Below are 20357 nucleotides of genomic sequence, written 5' to 3' on the forward strand. Positions count from 1 at the left end.
GGATGGTTTCAGTTTTGCAAGCTGAAGAGAGTTCTGTGGATGGACAGTGGTGATGGTAGCACAGCAGTGCGAGTGTACTGATGCCACTGAACTTTATACTTAAAAATGGTGAAGGTGGTGCCTTTTTTGTTATATATATTTTGCCATAATTGTAAAACCAAGGGGAAAAAAATGAGCTCTGAGATCAAACTTCCTGCATTCAAATCCTAGCTGTACTACCTACTGCTTGCGTGGCAGCCAGCAAGTACCTAATCTTTCCCCATAGTGGGGACAATTTCATTACATACCTCACCAGGCTTGTAAAGATGAGATGAATTCATTCATATAAAGCACTCAGAATAGTGCCAGGCATCTGTTAAGTGAGCAATAAATGCTAGCTATTATCACTGTTACTAATAATGCAGACAAGATCTCCAAGTCCTCCAAGGTTGCAGGAAACAAGTATGACTCAATGGCTGGGATACTTTGCCCTGACCCAGGGGCAGCTGAGCTGCAGAGAAGCTACAGAAGCAGCATGGCATAGGGACCTGGGCTTAAAAGGTGAGGGAGTGAGGGACAGGGTGCTGCCCTTCCTGAAGCCTGGGGGCCAGGAGGGATCCAAACACCAGGATGGCAGGGGTTCACTGCAGTGGCAACCAGTGACAGCCAGTAGGTGACACAGACTATGCCATTTCTGGCTCAGCTCTCTTCCTGTTTTCTCCGTTTCCCTTTATTGTACACAACAGCAAGGTGGGATTGATCATAAAGAAATTTTAAAAGTTTATTCATTAAAGAAAGGAAGAGCTTTACCTGTAAGTCTTATTTTGAATTTGTTTTTCCTGAAAAACACTCTTAAGGACTATCACATACTTATTGAGGAAGGAACAGATGGACCAGAGATGACATTTTAGTATTTATAAGACAGGAGTTCTTCCCTCAAAGAGATTCTGCTTTGTTTTCTCAGGAATACTGGCCTAGGGATGCAATCTTGCAACTCTAAAGCAATGCTGCGTGCACTGCCATTTCTCCACATCCAGCTCCGTGGGAAAACACAGCACGGCAGGATGGGGCAGGCAGCTGTCCACAGCCACGGGCTGCTCAACACCAGCCACCAGGCTTTCCAGGGGTTTGAAGCCAATGACAAAGAGGGTGGTGTGAACTCTGGAGACCAAGGCACAAAGGATGTGGGTTTATCATCAATTCAATAAGTAGATTTATTTTTTAATCATTCGAAAAGCTGCTAAAATTCTAAAAGCCTCTTTAAATAAAATGTTGTAATCTATAATAATTTAAACAGCTTTCCATTTCTTTTAGTAACTCAGAATGAACGCATTCAAGAAAATGGAAAGGCACATGGCTGGGTCACATAACAGAGAGGGAAGGAGAGGCAGAACCCAGATTGCCATAAAAACAACCTGGACCTTAGAAGAGTGTAACATGCTATTTTAAAATATAGCAACTTACTTGCAATTGTTATTGCCTCCATCATCTGTAATTATTTTTAAATAATCTTACAATTATTTCAATTGCTAAAACCTACAGTTCCCTAGAGAGGTAGTGAAAAACTCGCTGACACAAGGTATATTTTATTTCCTTCCCTCTTAGACCTCTTGAAAATTCACTGATATATCATTTTCACTTCCGATCCAATGAAGTCTGGTGCTGCATTCTCTAGATAATGTATACAACCAATATGTGTGTATATTCCAATAACAAGAAAAACAACAATTCACATTATGAAGATCAAGCTTCAGGAAGAAACACTGCCTAGAAACTTCTATCATTGAGAGCTTCAGGCAGCTGGAAAAGTTAAACATTTATGCCAAGCAATTCCAGCTAATAGCAAAGTTTAAATTTATCCATGCAAATTAATAGCAACCAATGATGAAACTGCAGAAACTCCTAACTGCAACTGCTCATTGACTGACAAACTGAGAAGAAGGAGAGCAGGCTGTGTTTTCACTTGAGCACTAGAGTAACCTGAGAGCAAGGCCAAGTTTGAGCTCAACTGAAATTGAAAATACTGTATAAATGTAAAAACCACTGTAACAGGACAGAAGTGCAACTACTTTAGACCTGGGTTATAGAGAGAAAAATTCCCTCAAGTGCTAGGCTAGGTGTGTCTGCTCTGTTGCCCAGACAGCAGCTTGTGGGCAGGGTGCTCCCCTGCGTGTGTGACCTAAGCCCTGGTGGGTCCCCAGGGCTCGCTCCACTGACAGCCGGGGGCTGGCGGCAGTCAGCTGTCCCCTGGACAGAGCCGTGCCTCCTGCAAGATGAAGATGGCACTGGATGTTTCCTCTATGACACCTCTACCTCCCACAGCTACCGATAATGAAAAAATTCATTGTGCTTACATTTGAGGGCATCGGAGGGCCAAATGTCTTTCTTTCCCCATCTCATGCTGCTCAGTTCCCTCCCCTCCACACGATGCCTAGCATCTCATCTATTAGTTTATCACTGCATGAGGTTCTTGCCATCTGAATACCACTGATTACACGCAGATGAGTTACTCTAAGGTGTCCCGGGATAGCTGCCTGCGGCCGCTCTGGATGGACAGTTTGAAAAAAAGCCTGCTGCCCTCGTGCCTTCTGTCCTCAGTCCTCACAGGCCAGCCATGGGGGACAACAGGGGCCAGAGTGAAAGACACACAGGCAGAAAGGAAGGCGCCACGGAGTGGGAAAAGGCGGTGTGCTCATCACGTGTTAACTGAACCACAGTGTGGGCACCTCAGTGCAACCAGTGGGAAAACGTGGACAAGAAGGTAAGAAAAGCTCTAAGGAAAATGCTAATGAACTTAATGATATTCCTTTCCTATTCTTCCTGCTTAGGAGCTGAAGAGCTTCAGAGCTGGGAGGTAGCGTGAGCCCTCCTGCTAGGGGACTTCATAAAGGCTGGACAACACCTACACAGGAATGTGGAGAGACAGTGGAAGCATGGGCTGCAAGCGTGCCCTGGATCACTCGGCATTTGTGGCTTTAAGGGAATCTACTTCCACATGCATTTTTTCCTAGAAACTGGCAAGTCTCAGACGGCACCTGCACTGGAGGGACCGTGCTGCTCCTCTTTGCTCATTTCCCCATTCACAGTTGCCCTCTGCTACTGGGGGAAAAAAAAAAAAAAAAAAAAAAAAAAAAGCACTTAATCTCCTACCATCCTGAATCTTGGCATAGTATTTATACCTGGAAATGTGAAAACCTCCAGGGCACCAGAGAGGGAAGTTTAGATACAGTACTGTTACCAGCAAAGCCTCTTTTACTCAAGAACCATTAACTTACATTAGGGCTCCTTGACGTCCTGTTTCAGTTAAGAGAAAGACACGACATGAGAAATAGGGTCTTCAAGCCATTTCTCCCCAGGTTGAAACATTCTGATCTTAGACCACTGTAGAGTGTGGGGGTAGAGATACCAAATTTTGTTTAACTATCTTGCTCCTTCTATCCTCTGTCGCTCTAGTTGGTATTTATAACATGCCAGATTTGGCAAAGCTCCAAATCTTATCTAGCTCCGCATCTATCTTAGAGTTGGAATGCAAGAATAACACTGTTGTCATGGTGGCATATAGGGTATCACATGTTTATCTGATTCCAGAAATAATATCTCATCCCTTCTGACAGTTACTCTGACCCAGTGATATGTCTGGGCATGAGGTCTGGCCCTATGGCTATGTAGCAGACATTCTGTACTGGAATGAATGAGCTAAACCTTCAGTTTGTGGGAAACATCTTAAGATTCATGGTGAGATAAAAGCATTTTATCAAAAACATACTGGCAAAGGTTTACTTCAGTGAAAATTATTCCAATTTTCTCAACCCTTTCTCAGTATTGCAAGGTACAACTGAGTGATAAAAACAGTTCAATGAATTGAGATCGGAGAGTTTGGGAAAAGCTTCTCTGGTGTATTTCCCAGAGGCCAAGAAGCCAATGACTAATGAAAGGTAACAAAACCTTGTGCAAGTTAGAGTTTTTCAAAGTTGTGTTTTTAGTAACACTGAAGGGAGTCCTAATTGAGTTGTTAGCTTATAAATCACACACAAAAAAATTTTGTAATATAATCTGACTTTTGGCATATAGTTGAGAAGGGGGTCAAAGAACTGAAGGACATTACTGGACATTTTTTTAAAAACCCAAAAAACTCCTACTCCCATCTGTCTATTAATAGGAGCAAAGCTCTCAATCCTTGCATCTATTCAAAAACAAGAACATAACTGTTACTGAAAATCCTATCTCATTCTAGCAGCAAGTGATATTCATCTCAGATATCTAAACCCAATTGAAAAAAATTCTTTTCACTCATAACATTTTACCTTTTGTTAATATTTTCATAAATTTTATAATGTTTACAACTGTAATCAAATACTAACATTTATAACAATGCAAAGAAACCTTTAGTACTAAAGTCTTACAGAATATAGCTTTTTAAATTTTAATTTTTATACATATTTCTGCAGTAATGAAGTATGATGAAGTAATCGATAAAAGACCCTCAGAGATTAAAACAATTGAGTTAACTTGGTAAATGGAGGTAATGGAAGAGAGATGATAGCTGAAGGTATGCACATGGCTTCTGGAACTCAGTTTCACCCCTACAAAAAGGACACGAAGTTAACTGAGTTATCCTATAGGAAGGATAAAATGGAAATACAAATTAAAGGAGACACAGAAGTATAAGCTTTTCAATGACTGAAGAATAGCTTGCTCATGTATTTATTTAACAGAATGACAGTGGCAATCAAAACTCGATGGTATGTGGATTCCACTAGCTACCTTTAAAAGAATGATACAACACTTTTCTTTCACTTTAAGTAGTCGGTATTCATGATATACCAGACCTTTGTCACCTCTTGCAATAATCCAGGACTATTCTATTACTCCAAGACATCTGAACACACACAAGGGCAGCACGCACATGGCCTTGAGCTCAAGTACCTCCTCAAATTTTGTGCTGAGGTCCTGGGGCTGGTTGCCTAAGTCACTGAGCATGAACACCAACGACCTAACCTCTGGCTGAGCCCTGCTGAGAAAGCCACTGGAGCAAAGGGATGGAGGAGAAGAGGAGGACGGAAACAGGGTACACACAGGACATGAGGCTTTCGGATTAAAGAGTCCTGTGACAAAGGGGAAACAAGCAGAAAGAAATAAGCAAAGGCTTCAAATGACTAAGCAGTGTCAGGATTAGTTCTCAGGAGCCGGAGATTTGTTTGTTTGGTAAAAGCTTCAACCACAAACAGATTTAGGGTTGAATTCCAGTTAGGTAAAGTATTAATTTCACATTGTATAATCTGACATTTTGATAACATAATCCTGCTCAAAACAGACTGGGAGAAGAAAAGAAGGATGTCATCAGTATTGGAAATCAAAGTGGCTAAATGCTATTTGGAAAAAGGTAAAGTACAACATGCAGGTGCATGGGAGTGGAGGAGATGGGGCAGAGTGAGCCTGGCTGGGGATGGGGCTGCGGACACTGGGGGCCAAGATGACAAATGCATGGAGAAGAACCTCTTCCTTTCCTTCCTAAGACAAAGTGAGACCAAGACCATATCTGGCAGATAAGAATATGTACTGTGAATTTAGAAAAGCCACATATTTTGAATAATAATAGCATTACACCATAAAATGATATCATCATAGCATACAAATCTGGGGCATTAATTGTTATGGAAAAAGACGGGATGGGGACTCTGGTTGAGTGTGGAATTGTGGGGCTGTCACCCGCAGGATGCTTACACCCCGCACTCTGTCCTGGCACGCTCCTCACAACAACAGAGAGCAGGAAGAGCTAAGGCTCAGTATCAAATTTCCTCTTCCACTCTTAGGACTTATTAACAAATTAAGAAGCTGGGTAAATGGAGGTAAGGGAAGAGAGATGATAGCTGAAGGTATACACATGGCTTCTAGAATTCAGTTTCACCCCCACAAAAAGGACACGAAGTGAAGTATTTGGATTAATGTGATAGAATCAGAAACATGCAGGCCGGGCGCGGTGGCTCATGCCTGTGATCCCAGCACTTTTGGAAGCCAGGGTGGGTGGATCAACTGAGGTCATGAGTTCGAGACCAGTCTGGCCAACATGGTGAAACCCCATCTCTGCTAAAAGTACAAAAAATTAGCTGGGCATGGTGGCATGCACCTGTAGTCCCAGCTACTTGGGAGGCTGAGGCAGGAGAATCACTTGAACCCGGGAGGTGGAGACTGCAGTGAGCCGAGATTGCACCACTGCATTCCAGCCTGGGCAACAAATTGAGACTCCGACTCAAAAAAAAAAAAAAAAAAAAAGTGGTAATATTTGTATTTCTTTCTCAAGACTCCTCATTTTTAATCTTTACTGTCGCTTAGTGCTTATACCTTGATTGTGTCTGCTGCCTAAGAGAGAAGGTCCTACAGCAGACAGTGCCCAAAGAACAATATTTCCAAAAGCTAGGTGATTTCCTTTCAATCCACATTAATAAAAATGTTCTTCCAGAACATTTGTCTCCTATGAACCTCAGCAGAAAGAAGTTTCCAAAAACACGACTTCCCCTGAAGCTCTCTATGCTTTGAATCAATAAGTTCTAGAGATATGATTCAGAACATTCTATGGAACCCTTTCAACCCAAACAGCTCTATGTTTATTTGTTGTATTTTATTTATGATTCAGCATAAGCATTTACTTGTACAAGAAGTTCTGTGCCTAAACATAAAAGTAAAACCGCATTCTAGAGTATCTTTCAGAACATAGCAGGTGCAATCCAACATAACATCATCTCCTATCTTTTAAAAGAATGGTTAGTCTCGATTTGGACGTAAACTAGACAGACTGCTAGTCACCTTCATGAACAAATTCATAACACCAACACTACAGCTGACACCCAGTGAAACAGGAGAGAGCAGGAGAAAGGAATCAGTCAACAGAAATACAGAAAACTGTATATTCTAAAGTGGCCAAAAAGACTAAACCATATCTGAAATGTTCATACAAACTCCTTTGACCAAATAACCTTACAAAGATACAGTACAAATTCTATAGTAACTCAGAGCAGTGTTTTTCAAATGGTGGGTCTGGTTCATTAACAAGTTGTAAAATAAATTTAACGAGCTGGAATCAATGTTACTTTAATATAATAGAAAATACAATTTGTAGTAATGATGAGCATTCTTTTGTGAAACTGATTTTAATTTTAAGGACACGCATATATACATATTTGCATACTGGATCATAAAGGTAAACATATTTAACTAAGGGTTTGAAAAATACTGACTCTGCAGAATACAAATAAATACTAATTTTTATCTTGAAATTTTCCGTTCCAAAGAGACAAACGTGTGTTACTGTCATCTGTCTATATACATTTGCTTTGTCCTGTTGAATCCTAATAGAATTGAAATAAAATTAGAGCTCAAGTCTCATTCTCAGCTGTGATTAATGATAATATGAACTATTATTTATTGAGCACAATGTTAAACCAGGAATAGTTCCAGGCATTTTACATAAATTATTTATCTCTCAATACACCTACCTCTAAGGTACAAATTATGATGCTAGTTCTATACTGGATGGAATGCTACTCAGGTAGGAACTGCAACTTGCTTGGGGTCTCACAGCCAGGAAGCGGGAGAGCGGAGATTAGATCCTACATTATCAGGCTCCGAAATTTAGATGAATTACTCTCCATGCAGGAGTCAAAAAATATTTATTTAAAATTAATGTTTATGAAATTTGTTCCTTGGAAATTACATTTAGGAAGTTTCAGATTTCATTATCCACTCAGAGAAGAGAGACATTGGAAAAATGCCAGAGGCCAGGCATGGTGGCTAAGGCCTGTAATCCCAACAATTTGGAAGGCTGAGGTGGGAGGACTGCTTGAGCCCAGGAGTTCGAGACCAGCCTGAGAAACATAGCAACACTCCTTCTCTACTAAAAATACAAAAAATTAGCCAGGTGTGGCACGACACGCCTGTGGTCCCAGCTACTCGGGAGGCTGAGGTGGGCGGATAAATTGAGCTGGGGAGGTTGAGGCTACAGTGAGCCATGAGGGTACCACTTCACTCCAGTCTGGGTAATGAGTCCCTGTCTCAAAAAAAACAAAAGAAATGAAATGAAAAAAGAAAGAAAACGAAAAGAAAAATGCCAAAGTGGGTACCTCTGCAGCGGACAGGATTTCAAGCCGCAGAATGAAGTGTGCATGAGGTGACTGTACTTCCCGGCACAGGGAAAGTTCTGGAGTGCTCCCAGGGTACACATTCAATTGCAAAATGTTAAAAGGTAATGTCAGGCAGATTCTTTTGTGCCACATGACTTACATGTTCGGTGGTCCAAGGTCACACTAGGAAGAGTTATGAGAACTTTACCCAGAATCCTAGCCTGACTGACATCAGGGTGGTGGTGTTGACTACTACCTTCAAGGGAATCCAAGGATTTCTATGAAAGGAAGTGCTGCCATCTCCCTACCTCCCCCCACATCAGATCCACCTGCACAGATAACTAAGCAGAGACATATTCCAAATATTTAATATACCACACTTACAAATTCCAAATACGAAAACTTGCTCTGTGCACAGAAGTGTAAGTGAAATTCTGTTCTCCACTGTGGGGTTGTCTGTTCTTTCTGAGAGTTTCTAGGTAAGTCTATGGGGCAATATAAATGTGCTGTGTCAACAGAAACACAGCATTTTCAGTTTCTGTTTGTTTTTTTTTACATCAACAATGCACATCAAAGCCATTAGAGCAGCTCAAATTCTTGTCAGAAAAAAGTCACCTACGACTTTTCACAATTTATGATTCTCGTACGTTCCCATAAACATTGTCGTGCACCACTTTAATGCAAACGTTTAGGTTCCTTACTAAAGAATATGCGATTAAACATATCTGCTTAATATCATATGACAAAAACCATTAATTTACCATTCCAATACATTTTCTGAGGATGCTCCAGATACTGAAGTCATTTCTGGAAAACATAGGAGAAGGCAAACTTGTTCTGAAAAAAGAAAAGAAAAACATAAAGTTCATTCTAATGCCATTGTCAGCAGGAGGCAAGAACTGCTTTCATTCACATGAGAGCTGCAGGCACAGAAAGACCCTTTAAAAATGTGTGTCATCACAGACAGGGCTAAGCAGGGCTAATCTAGGGTTGCACCTGTTCACCGCTACCTACTTTGGCCCCTGAAAGATTCTGTAGCAAATCAACTGGTCCTCTGTCTTCAGCATTGCTCTGATCTGAACTCAGTCCTCCCAGTCCTTGGGATCCAGCTGTTTGGACCACCTCAGAGATCCACTATCCTTTCACTTTATGGCACATCTGACCCTGTTGTTGGATTTATGGCACACCTACCATGTTTTGATACTTAATACATTATCATTCTCTAGCTGCTAAATGATGTAAACAAAATGCCATCACAAAGCTTAGATACAGGTTTTTAAGAAATGAAATGGAAAACAGAAAACTTTTATAAAAGCCAAAGTATTTTTAAAAAGTAAAAGCCAAAGTAAAAAAAAAGTAAAAAGTAAAAAGTATTTAGGCCCTGTAACATACATCAGTACTTCCCCAAGGAGACTAACACTGAACAAAATTTAGCAATTCTGGGTAGACTGGAAAACAAATTAACCTCTACAGAAAGAGCATCTTCGAAGCCTCTGTAGGTGTTCGAAAGTAGCCAAGGGATGACGGCTGCCTGGGGCTGAAGGTCTGTGGCTTGGATAAGCAGCACATCAGAGTCAGGCCTGGTGGGCAGGGAGCCACCCCATTTCCACAGATCAGAATGGCAGCACCATCAGGAATGAGGGGTGGTGCAAGAGGTGCCCAGGCCAACTTTCCAGAACACTATTATGAAAGTTTTCCAGTTGCTGGCCGGGTGTGGTGGTTCACACCTGTAATCCCAGCACATTGGGAGTCCAAGGTGGGCAGATCACTGGAGCTCAGGAGTTTAAGACCAGCCTGGGCAACATAGTGAAACCCATCTCCACTAAAAATACAAAAATCAGCCACGTGTGGTAGTGCACGCCTGTAATCCCAGCTACTCAGGAGGCTGAGACAGGAGAATCACTTGAACATGTGAGGCGGAGGTTGCAGTGAGCCGAGATCACGCCATTGCACTCCAGCCTGGGCAACAGAGCGACATTCTGTCTCAAAAACTAAAAAATAATAAAATAATAAAAAGTTTTCCAGTTGCCTTCTGAAATACATCCATGTAGCTAAAATATTAGATATTTTAAAAATTATCTTCTGAAGAACCTCTAAATTAAACTAATTAATTTGGATTATAGAAGTTAATACAATTTACATTTTTAAGTCAATAATCCATGGTGGAATTCTTCTAGTTTCTTTTTCTTTTTTAGGAACACACACTGCTCATTTGGCAGATATGCCATCTAACCAATCTGCTGGGTAAGTGGCCACAGATGGTATTTAAATCACATTCCCCACTATCCAAGACTATCAATCTCTGTGACACGAATAATGGATACCAGGAATAAGAATCCCTGCCATTATCTATGCTTTGCATGTATAATATAGTTTTAGAGATGTATGTAAATTAAATTTTCCATCTATTTTGTTCTTTTCTTTTCTTTTTTTTTTTTTTTGAGATGGACTTTCGTTCTTGTTGCCGAGGCTGGAGTGCAGTGGTGTGATCTCAGCTCACTGCAACCCTGCCTCCCGGGTTCAAGCGATTCTCCTGTGTCAGCCTCCCGAGTAGCTGGGATTTCAGGTGCCTGCCACCATGCCCGGCTAATTTTTTGTATTTTTAGTAGAGACGGGGTTTCACCATGTTGGCCAGGCTGGTCTCGAACTCCTTACATGCAGTGATCCACCCACCTCAGCCTCCCACAGTGCTGGTATTACAGGTGTGAGCCACCACACCTGGCCCAGGTGCCACTTTTAAAAGAAACTGGAAGACCGCCACGCAGAAGGACTGATCCGAGGCGAGGCAAAGGTGTCTGGAAAACATCTCTTACAAGCGGTGCTAAGGGACGTGCAAAGCTAGAGAAACAAAAGCTGGGGGTGTGGTGAACAGTGGGCACGAGGGGGGTCTTGGAATATCGGAGAGAGGGCCTGGGATGGCAGGAGTAATAACATCCTTGCCCCCAGCTCCCTCGGCTCCCCCAGCTGCTATGCACTTTGGCCTGCTTCATCTTCCCCCTCCACAGCACTGATCGACGTGACATAAGGTACACTCTCTTGCTGATGTGTTGATGACCTCCTACCCCCAAACAGTATGTAAACTCCATGAGAACTCATATTCTGTCTACTGCTGTGGCCCTGTTGCCTAGGACAATGGCTAGCACCAAGTGGGAGTTTAAGTATTTGTGGCAGAAGCTTTGTAATGTATATGACCTATTAGACATTACCTCTTTTGTAAAGAATTTAGTTTATTCTGTGCTACTCAAGAGAGAAGGACTATTACTGCAGGTGAATGCTTATATTAGGGTGGCTGATATAAAGACCTGTCTCACAATTAATTCTAAAAATAGGAGATGAGAGAGGCCTCTTAAGGAAGGGTTTCAGACAGAGGCTGGAGGATTCCACCAGTCAGGGCACAGAAAGGCACCCCAGCTCGACCAAGGATGCTGCTAAACATCATGCCAGGAACAAGACAGGCTCCACAACAAAGAATTACCCACTTACAATGTCAGCAGTGCCAGGGTCAAGAAATCCAGCCAGAGAAATACAATGAGAGCTTCATGTATAATCTCAAATTCTGTAGTAGCCACATTTTAAAAAATCAAAACTAATTTTAGTAATTTATTTTAACCCAGTATATCCAAAATATTAGCATTTCAACATATAAATACATACAAAAAATGATGTTATACTTTTTTCCATATTGTCTTTGAAATCCAGTGTGTATCCTACACTTTTAGAGCATATCTCAATTAAGCTACTAAACAGTTAACATGAAATCTAGTCTTAACAGTCGTTTTTAATGGAAGAACAGTTTCTGCTTCATTTTACAACTGATGTTAATTAAAATTAAGTAAAAAATCAGGCCGGGCGCCATGGCTCACGCCTGTAATCCCAACACTCTGGGAGGCTGAGGTGGGTGGATCACAAGGTCTGGAGTTCAAGACCAGCCTGGCCAAGATGGTGAAACCCCGTCTCTACTAAAAAATACAAAAATTAGCCAGGTGCAGTGGTGGGTGCCTGTAATCCCAACTACTTGGGAGGCTGAGGCAGGAGAATCACTTGAACCTGGGAAGCGGAGGTTGCAGTGAGCTGAGATTACACCACTGCGCTCCAGCCTGGGCAACAGAGCAAGACTCCGTGTCAAAAAAAAAAAAAAGGAAAAAAATCAGTTTCTCAGTCGTACTACCCAGATTTCAAGGGCCCAAAAGCCACACGTGGCTAGTGGCAACTGTACTGGACAGAATGGATCTCTGTGATTACTTCTGAAAACAAAAGGGTTGTGTTGTTTCAAGAATAGGGTGGGGAACAAAAATTTTACGACTCTAAAGTCAAGAACAGACAAAAAATAGTCCACAGTCTAATCATCAAGAAAATGCTAAATCTTCTGCAGTGTTATTTGAAGAAGCAGAGGGAGTAGAGAAATTTTAAAAAAAATTAGGTAGGAGATTCAGTTAAAAAAAATAAATTGTGTTGAAAAGGATGTGTTTCCATATTTAAAAATTTCACTCTCTTTGCCAGGAAAAAAAGAAGAGAGAATTCCCGAATGGTGTTGGATGGCAGTGTTACTCCAGGCAGAAATAAGAACAGACGAGAGCAGCAATCAGAATTTTCAGGCTGAAAGCACAGCTCAGTGATTCTCTCTCCGTGGAGTTTATCTGAGGGTCATTATCTTGCATTCTATGCTTCCTTTTTCTCTTCATACAGAGAGAACACACCCTGTACCAGGGACTGGCAGTGATATGTCCTGGTTCTATTTTCAACCATACAGATGACATTACGACTATCTAGACAACAGCACAATAACTGGTTTTTAAATGAAGAGTCTCACAGTGGTTTCATCTATGTGATGCAAACGGCTCCGCCTGCTAGCACACCATTATTTCCCTGCTACACAGCATTGTAGACGGACCCCAAAGAACCAAATTCATTAAAGAAGTGTTGACTAACAAATGCTGTGCTTGAATCCCCCTTGTTCTGAAAGTTGTGAAGGTCAGGAGATCACGATCTCCAAAATCTTTAAACGTTATTTGGATGGCAGAAATTACCTGTTATTTGGGCCGGGCACAGTGGCTCATGCCTGTAATCCCAGCACTTTGGGAGGCCAAGGCAGACAGATCACTTGAGGTCAGGAGATCGAGACCAGCCTGGCCAACATGGTGAAACCCCGTCTCTACTAAAAATACAAAAATTAGCTGAGCGTGGTGGCACAAGCCTGTAGTCCCAGCTACTCGGGAGGCTGAGGCAGGAGAATCACTTGAACCCAGGAGGCAGAGGTTGCAGTGAGCTGAGGCTGTGCCACTGCACTCCCACCTGGGCAACAGACCAAGACTCCATTTAAAAAAAAAAAAAAGAAATTGTATGTTATTTGGAAGCTGAGCCTCACAAATTTACCTAACTGCACAGATCTCCTTTATCTACCTGTTGGACACTGAGCCCACCTCCTGCATCTGCTCTGTGGATTGCTAGGCTAGATACTCAACACTGTTTGCTCACAGAGGCCCTCTGAAAAAAAGAACAAGATGATAACACAAAGGTAGGCAAAATTAAGCTTCATCTGGAATTGGCTGCCAGGCGTTTCATGCTTTCCAGGTTTGCCTCCTGATTTTTATGAGACACACATGAGTTCTTCTGGGTCTTGTGTGTGTGAGTGCATATATTTACTGAGACATCCTTATACTTGGCAGGAGGTCGGGGAGGTGTCATCTCTTTCATGGAGGCTATAAAAGAACCGTGGAATGGAAACCAGAGCTACAGTGCAAACTCTTGCTACCGCCCAGCTGCGTAACCTGGGGCAAATCTTGCAAGTCGAAGCTACACAGCTGTACAATTCGCCTTCTGCTGGCAGCTAGATCTGCACTAAGGAAAATGCCTAGGACAATTAAGGCTTCTCAGAAATGAAGGTTCAACTTCTTACCTACATGTCAGTTTTAAAGAATTTTTAAAATTATTTGTTATTTTTATAAAGTACAAACATACTAAGATAAAAACACTCATTGTCAGTGGTGACATCATCTATCCACTAAATTATCTTCTCACTACGTAGGAGCTCTTTGTGTATTACAGATATTTCATTCACCACCTGCATTACAGATAACTTATCCCAAGTCTAACATTGGTCATGTGACTCTGTTTACGGTATGATTTGCTAAACCAAATCTACCTACCTGGGAAGGCTGTATATGTTATTATCATAATCTACATGTGAAACATAAACAGCTATCATTCAGTATTTTCCCAATGAACAAAATAAAAACAATTCATTATTAACAGGTATTCCAGAACAAAAGGTAAATTTCTTAATTCACAACACTTGGTATTTTTCCAACGGACAAGAAAAAAGCAATTCATTATTAACAGGTACTCCAGAACAAAAGGTAAATTTCTTAATTCACAACGCTTGGTAATCTTGACCTTAAATTTTTAGGAATTCAAGTTCTATGTCAAAACCAAAACAACACACATAATTAAAACAATCTTCTCGGGCATATACCAAATGGTAGTAAATATAACTAAATTAGAGGGGGATGGAGTATGTGGTTATTTTTCAAATTAAAAAATAATTACTATTTTTGGAGACAGAGTTTCGCTCTTTTTGCCCAGGCTGCAATGCAACGGCGCAATCTTGGCTCACTGCAACCTCCACCTCCTGGGTTCAAGCGATTCTCCTGCTTCAGCCATCCGAGTAGCTGGGACTACAGGCATGCGCCACCATGTCCGGCTAATTTTGTATTTTTAGTAGAGATGGGGTTTCACCATGTTAGCCAGGCTGGTCTCGAACTCCTGACCACAGGTGATCCACCCTCCGTGGCCTCCCGAAGTGCTGGGATTACAGGCATGAGCCACCGTGCTTGGCCAAAATATATTATTATATAACAAAGGAAACGATCTACAGATAAAGGACAAGCTAGACCTCTCCTCCTGCACCCTCCAATACCAACAGTAACAGCACGAGTGCTCCTTTCCACACCCCCTCTTCACACAAACAAGGGTATACAGGTATGTGCATTTTTTAAATTGAAATATTACCCTATAGGTCACATTGCTTTTTCACGAAATATCAAGGACACTCCCCTTCGCATCGACAGACACAGGTATATCTTTCTTTGTAATACCTTTAGGCACATGTACACGTATGTAGGTAGCATCTCACACACGCTGGTTTTATTTTTAATGTAGTCTTTCCCCCCTTTGTTCTTTTTGCTTGCCACCCCACTCCTCCATCTCCACCACCACTCTACCACCCTATAATCCATGTTAAGAAGCTGGCATCTATTTTTCTGTGCTTTTCCACATGTTCCCAAAGAGCCACATGTAGAGCATGCATGTGTGCACACACAAAGGGGTGTGCTGCCCTTCATATTCCAAATTAGGGTACTAATTATACACACTTCTCTATGGTCTGCTTGTCAATACTGCACGCAAATTTGTTGATGTCAAATGGTATACTAATTATTTTAAGGAATGTATAATATGCCATAAGAATACTATATCTCAAAATACATTTTGTCATTCTCCATGAAAGGCATTTACCATTTCATTCTTTTGCCAAAAGAAACAATGCAACAAAAATATTTCGATATATGATGTATTCTTATTTAAATCTGATGCCTTCATTTTAATGGGGCAGAGCACCGGGGTTAAAATTGCTGGGTCAAGGAGTATCTCTATTTCACATATCCACAGATGCGGCCAGATGGCTTTTGGAGAAGCTTTTAACAATTTCTTATCTCACCAGCAGTCTATGAGCACTCTCTTCCCACCAGAAAGAGTTGGTGTTAACAGGTGTTCTTGTCCTTTTAGGTTTTGGGTCTGACTGCGGTAGTGATGCTACCTTGTTATTTTACTTTGTTTTTCCTTGACTACTAGTGAGTTAGAACATTTTTCATATGCTTAATGACCATCTGAATTCACAGATGGTCAACTGCCTATTTATAACATCTATACCGCTGGATTTTTTTGTTATTTAGTAAGAATTTTTTTTGTATGTGATAGCTATTAATCTTTTGTCACCTAGATTGTACATGGTACCATCTGCAGGTTAACAAAAAACTTTTACAAACAAGTATGTCTCCTTTTTAAAACTAGCTTCTGTGTTTTCTATCTTGGTGAAGACTTCTCCCACCCTAAAGCTGTTTCTTTTTTTTTTTTTTTTAAACATGATGTTCCCATTCTCTAAATGATATATATTTCTCTCTCTCAAGTCCATATCTCTACATAAAGATAGCTAGGTCTCTTTAAGGGGTATGTCCTTGTTTGCTCATCTGGGGCCACTTGGGACTAAGATTCTCGTGCCCTCTATGCCTTTCACAAACAGGGTCTGTGCAGTGGCCCTATTCCCTTTCTCCTAAGACAGAGGAGCTCTCTCTCCAACACTTCTCTTACTTGCAATTCCAGGAATCTTAATAGTCTATATTTTTATTTAGCTTCATTCCAGCTTCTATCTCGGTTCAAAAGACCCTTGATCATTGATTTGTATGTTTCAGGGAAGACAGAAAAAGTTCAGGCGTTTTTAAAAAAGCAACACTTTCACAAATGCTGTGAAATCAAAATATCCCCAGGCTAGCTTTAAAGAGTTCTACTAAGATGAAGTGGATGAATACTAATGGCTAGCATTTAGTGAGAGTTTGCTCCAGTTTAGACTGTGTTAATCACTTAATGTGTATCACCTCATTTAATCCTCAAAGTAATCTTATTAAGCACTGGTATTAAATAACTTGTCCATGGTCATATATTGAATTAGTAGAATGGATTCTTTAACTCCACAGCCGTCACTCCTGGCTTTCAGAACTCTGCCACTTACTGTGTGAACTTGAACATGTAACTAACCTATTCCAAACCTCGGTTTTTCCTTGAAAATGACAATACTAGTGTTTCATATGGCCGTGGTGGAGCTCCCATGAAACAATGCACACAGAGAGTGTTTTTAAAACTTTAGGCCCCATTCATTCTGATCTATAGACTCAATTTAATGGTAATATAAACAGCATTTTAAAAAATGAAATCAAACTCATCTGGCAAGGGTAGGTGCTGTTAATGAAAATTCTGTCCCAGCAATACACATTCACCCCATATGTGTGCATTATGTGGTCAAATTTAATTTTATTTTAAATATGGAAATTGGTCAGTGATATAAAACCTTCAGCCCAGTGCCTGGTAGGTAGAAAACCTTCAACATGAAGTAGAGATTGATATTATTGTTATTATCAATAATTTCAGGGAAAATTTTCATCTTCCTGTCTGAGTTGTTAAAGATTTAAAACTACTATTACTTTTTGGATGAAAAATTTACTAATTACAGTTTCAAAAGATGATCTAAAAATGGTTATCTATTAAACAATTTTCATAACTATATTAAGGTTTTCACAGAGAAACAGGAATGAAATTGTTTCTATTGCCCTGGAGAAAAGCAGAAAATGAAATGGTTTTCACCACTTGTGCTTCTTTTCCCCTAGGAAGCCTTTTTTATTGTTGTTGTTTTGAGACAGAGTCTCGATCTGTCACCCAGGCTGGAGTGTAGTGGTGCGATCTCGGCTCACTGCAACCTCCGCCTCTGGGGTTCAAGTGATTCTCCTGCCTCAGCCTCCTGAGTAGTTGGGACTACAGGCATGTGCCACCGTGCCTGGCTAATTTTTGTACTTTTAGTAGAGATGGGGTTTCACCATGTTGGCCAGGCTGGTCTCGAACTCCTGACCTCAGATTGTCCTCGCACCTTGGCCTCCCAAAGTGCTGGGATTACAGGTGTGAGCCACCACACCTGGATGGAAGGCTTTATACCTGGATGGTGAATGCCAGCCAATGGCTGTCACCTCGGACCAGATACAGGTACAAATGGAAGAGATTTTTCAAATTAATGAACTATCCCTTCCAAGAGCTTCTGGTTAGGAGGCTGCAGAATGCTAAACAAAGAATCTATGAGCAAAGACAGTGGTTAAGACATAACGAAGTAACTCAGGAGGGACTCTGACTTGGAAATGTCCCTTTCTTTTCTGCCATTTAATAATTCATTGGTATTCTTTGTTTTAATGTCATATGACCAGAGTGAAAGTGCTGGGACAATTCTGTCCAATTAATATTTTTCATTTAATTAAAATGATGAAAGAACATACTAATAAATCCCAAACAATTTTACTGCGCCTTAAACATTCCATTGACATGATTAGATGGTATTAAAACTCATTCCCATCCAGATCCGAGGGTACGTCCTCTCCCAGTCTATCTCTGGGAGACTTCGAGCATGCTCCCCCATTCAGGCTTCTCTTCTGCACCCAGCCTTGGGGAATGATCTCAAAGTCAGCCACGATGTCAGCAATGGGATTTTAAAAGCAAGTCCAAGGTTCTAATTTAGAACAATGAAATTGGCTAGTTCCGTGCTCAGCTTCAATTTCACAGTTCTTTATTTTCCCTACCTTCATTCATTCCCTCTGCTGTTTTTTACATATCTGCCACTCAGAGTGTAATCCCCCTCCGCTCTGAGACTCTGAGATTAGAGACTATGTCTTACTCTCCTCTGTGTCCTTCAGGGTACAGAATATTTTGCATATGACAGGTGCTCAAAGTTTTAAAATAAATGATTTTACCTAATGTCTCAAGTTACGATGGAGCCAAAGAAAGAAAAACGGTGAAAAAATGATATGGATAAGTAAGCAATGAGGTATGAAGAACACAACAATCATTTTCTGTCTTGCTCTGTCACCCAGGCTGGAGTGCAGCGGTGCGATCTTGGCTCACGGCAACCTCCGCCTCCCAGGTTCAAGCGATTCTCCTGCCTCAGCCTCCCGAGTAGCTGGGATTACAGGCACCCACCATCATGCCTGGCTAATTTTTGTATTTTTAGTAGAGATGGGGTTTCGCCATATTGGCCAGGCTGGTCTTGAACTCCTGACCTCAGGTGATCTGCCTGCCTTGGCCTCCCAAAGTGTTGGGATTACAGGCGTAAGCCACTGCGCTCAGCCTCTTATGTCACTTAAAATAATATTTTCAAAACCAACTTATTTAACACACATTTTCACTTGCACTTAACAAATAAGTATTTTTTATTAAGTATTATGTAGGAATCATAATTTTAGGTAGCAGAATATTGATCTGGATATTTAGAAAAGTGAGAAACAACTTAATTCTTACCTCTGATTCAAGATTAAAGAATGAACTAAAAATCTAAGAAAACTATTCCACAGAGAAACAGATTTCAACACATCTGTAACTACAACATTGACAATCTGTATGTATACATGTATATTGTTATACGTGTGTTTTGCACTTGTGTGTGTATAAGTATTTACAGCTATTAGATACTTATCACCTCTCTTCTCAACTATCAGACTTCTTATCGTTTCCTCCAAATCCTTCCTTCTGTCACCCAGGCTGGAATGCAGTGGCACAGTCTTGGCTCACTGCATCCTCTGCCTCCTGGGTTCAAGCGACTCTCATGCCTCAGCCTCTGGAGTAGCTGGCACTACAAGCGTGTGTTACAACACTGGCTACGTTTCGTATTTTTAGCAGAGACAAGGTTTTGCCATGTTACCCAGGCTGGTCTCAAACTCCTGGCCTCAAGCAATCCACTCACCTCAGCCTCCCAAAGTGCTGGGATTACAGGCATGAACCACCCTGCCCTGCCTACAAGTCCCAATTTAAATATAATTTAATGACACAGCTTGTATCTTTAATTTCTATTGCTCTGCTGAAGTTTACTAAACACTCAAAGCAAAATAGTCTTCCAAATTAGGAAGTCATTAGAGCTAAACTATAAAATAAACTTGAATTCACAAAAGTAATTAGATTTTAAAATTATGTTAGAGAGTAAATTACTGTAGTAATTAAAAAGTCTTACTTCATTTTCACAAATGATGCATAATCTTGCTTGAAAAAAATCTTTACATAGTTCATCTGGGATACAGCTCACAAGTCTATTCTTTAAACAACGGTTGAAAACAAATGATGAGCAGAAAAGCCTAGCAATCTCACCACTGGATAAATACATTCTGACTTACAAGTCATTTGAAAAGTACCAAATTCCATTGTTAGAAATTTAACACTCATCTCTCTACTCCTTCTTTGTCCTGGTTGGAGCATAAGGAACCACAGAGAATGCAACACATTCTCTCCATTTGAAAGGCTAAAAGTTCCTACAAACACTGTTACTCACCTACCACCAATTTCTTAAGAACATGTAACATTGCTGCGGCAGATTTACTTACTTAATTAAACTCTTATTACCATTAGATTCCAAGCCCTGTTGAACCTGCAGTGAATGGCATAGAACCTGTAATATAGGTACTTAGC

At 40.9% G+C, this 20357-nt stretch overlaps 1 protein-coding gene across 7 annotated transcripts in view; it reads right to left on the reverse strand.

Annotated features, from left to right (window-relative positions):
* OSBPL1A (oxysterol binding protein like 1A) overlaps positions 1 to 20357 on the reverse strand; it is a 233095-nt gene that overhangs the window by 25242 nt on the left and 187496 nt on the right. For 6 of the 7 annotated variants that reach the window (XM_009433810.5, XM_063796042.1, XM_054672214.2 and 3 more), the window contains one exon: positions 8858 to 8933. The exons of the other annotated variant lie outside the window; for it this stretch is intronic. In XM_009433810.5, coding sequence (XP_009432085.4) covers positions 8858 to 8933 — 76 coding nt within the window. The remainder of the gene's footprint in view (positions 1 to 8857; positions 8934 to 20357) is intronic. 7 annotated transcript variants of the gene reach the window in all.

This window comes from Pan troglodytes, chromosome 17, assembly GCF_028858775.2.
Source record: "Pan troglodytes isolate AG18354 chromosome 17, NHGRI_mPanTro3-v2.0_pri, whole genome shotgun sequence".
NCBI lineage: Eukaryota > Metazoa > Chordata > Mammalia > Primates > Hominidae > Pan > Pan troglodytes.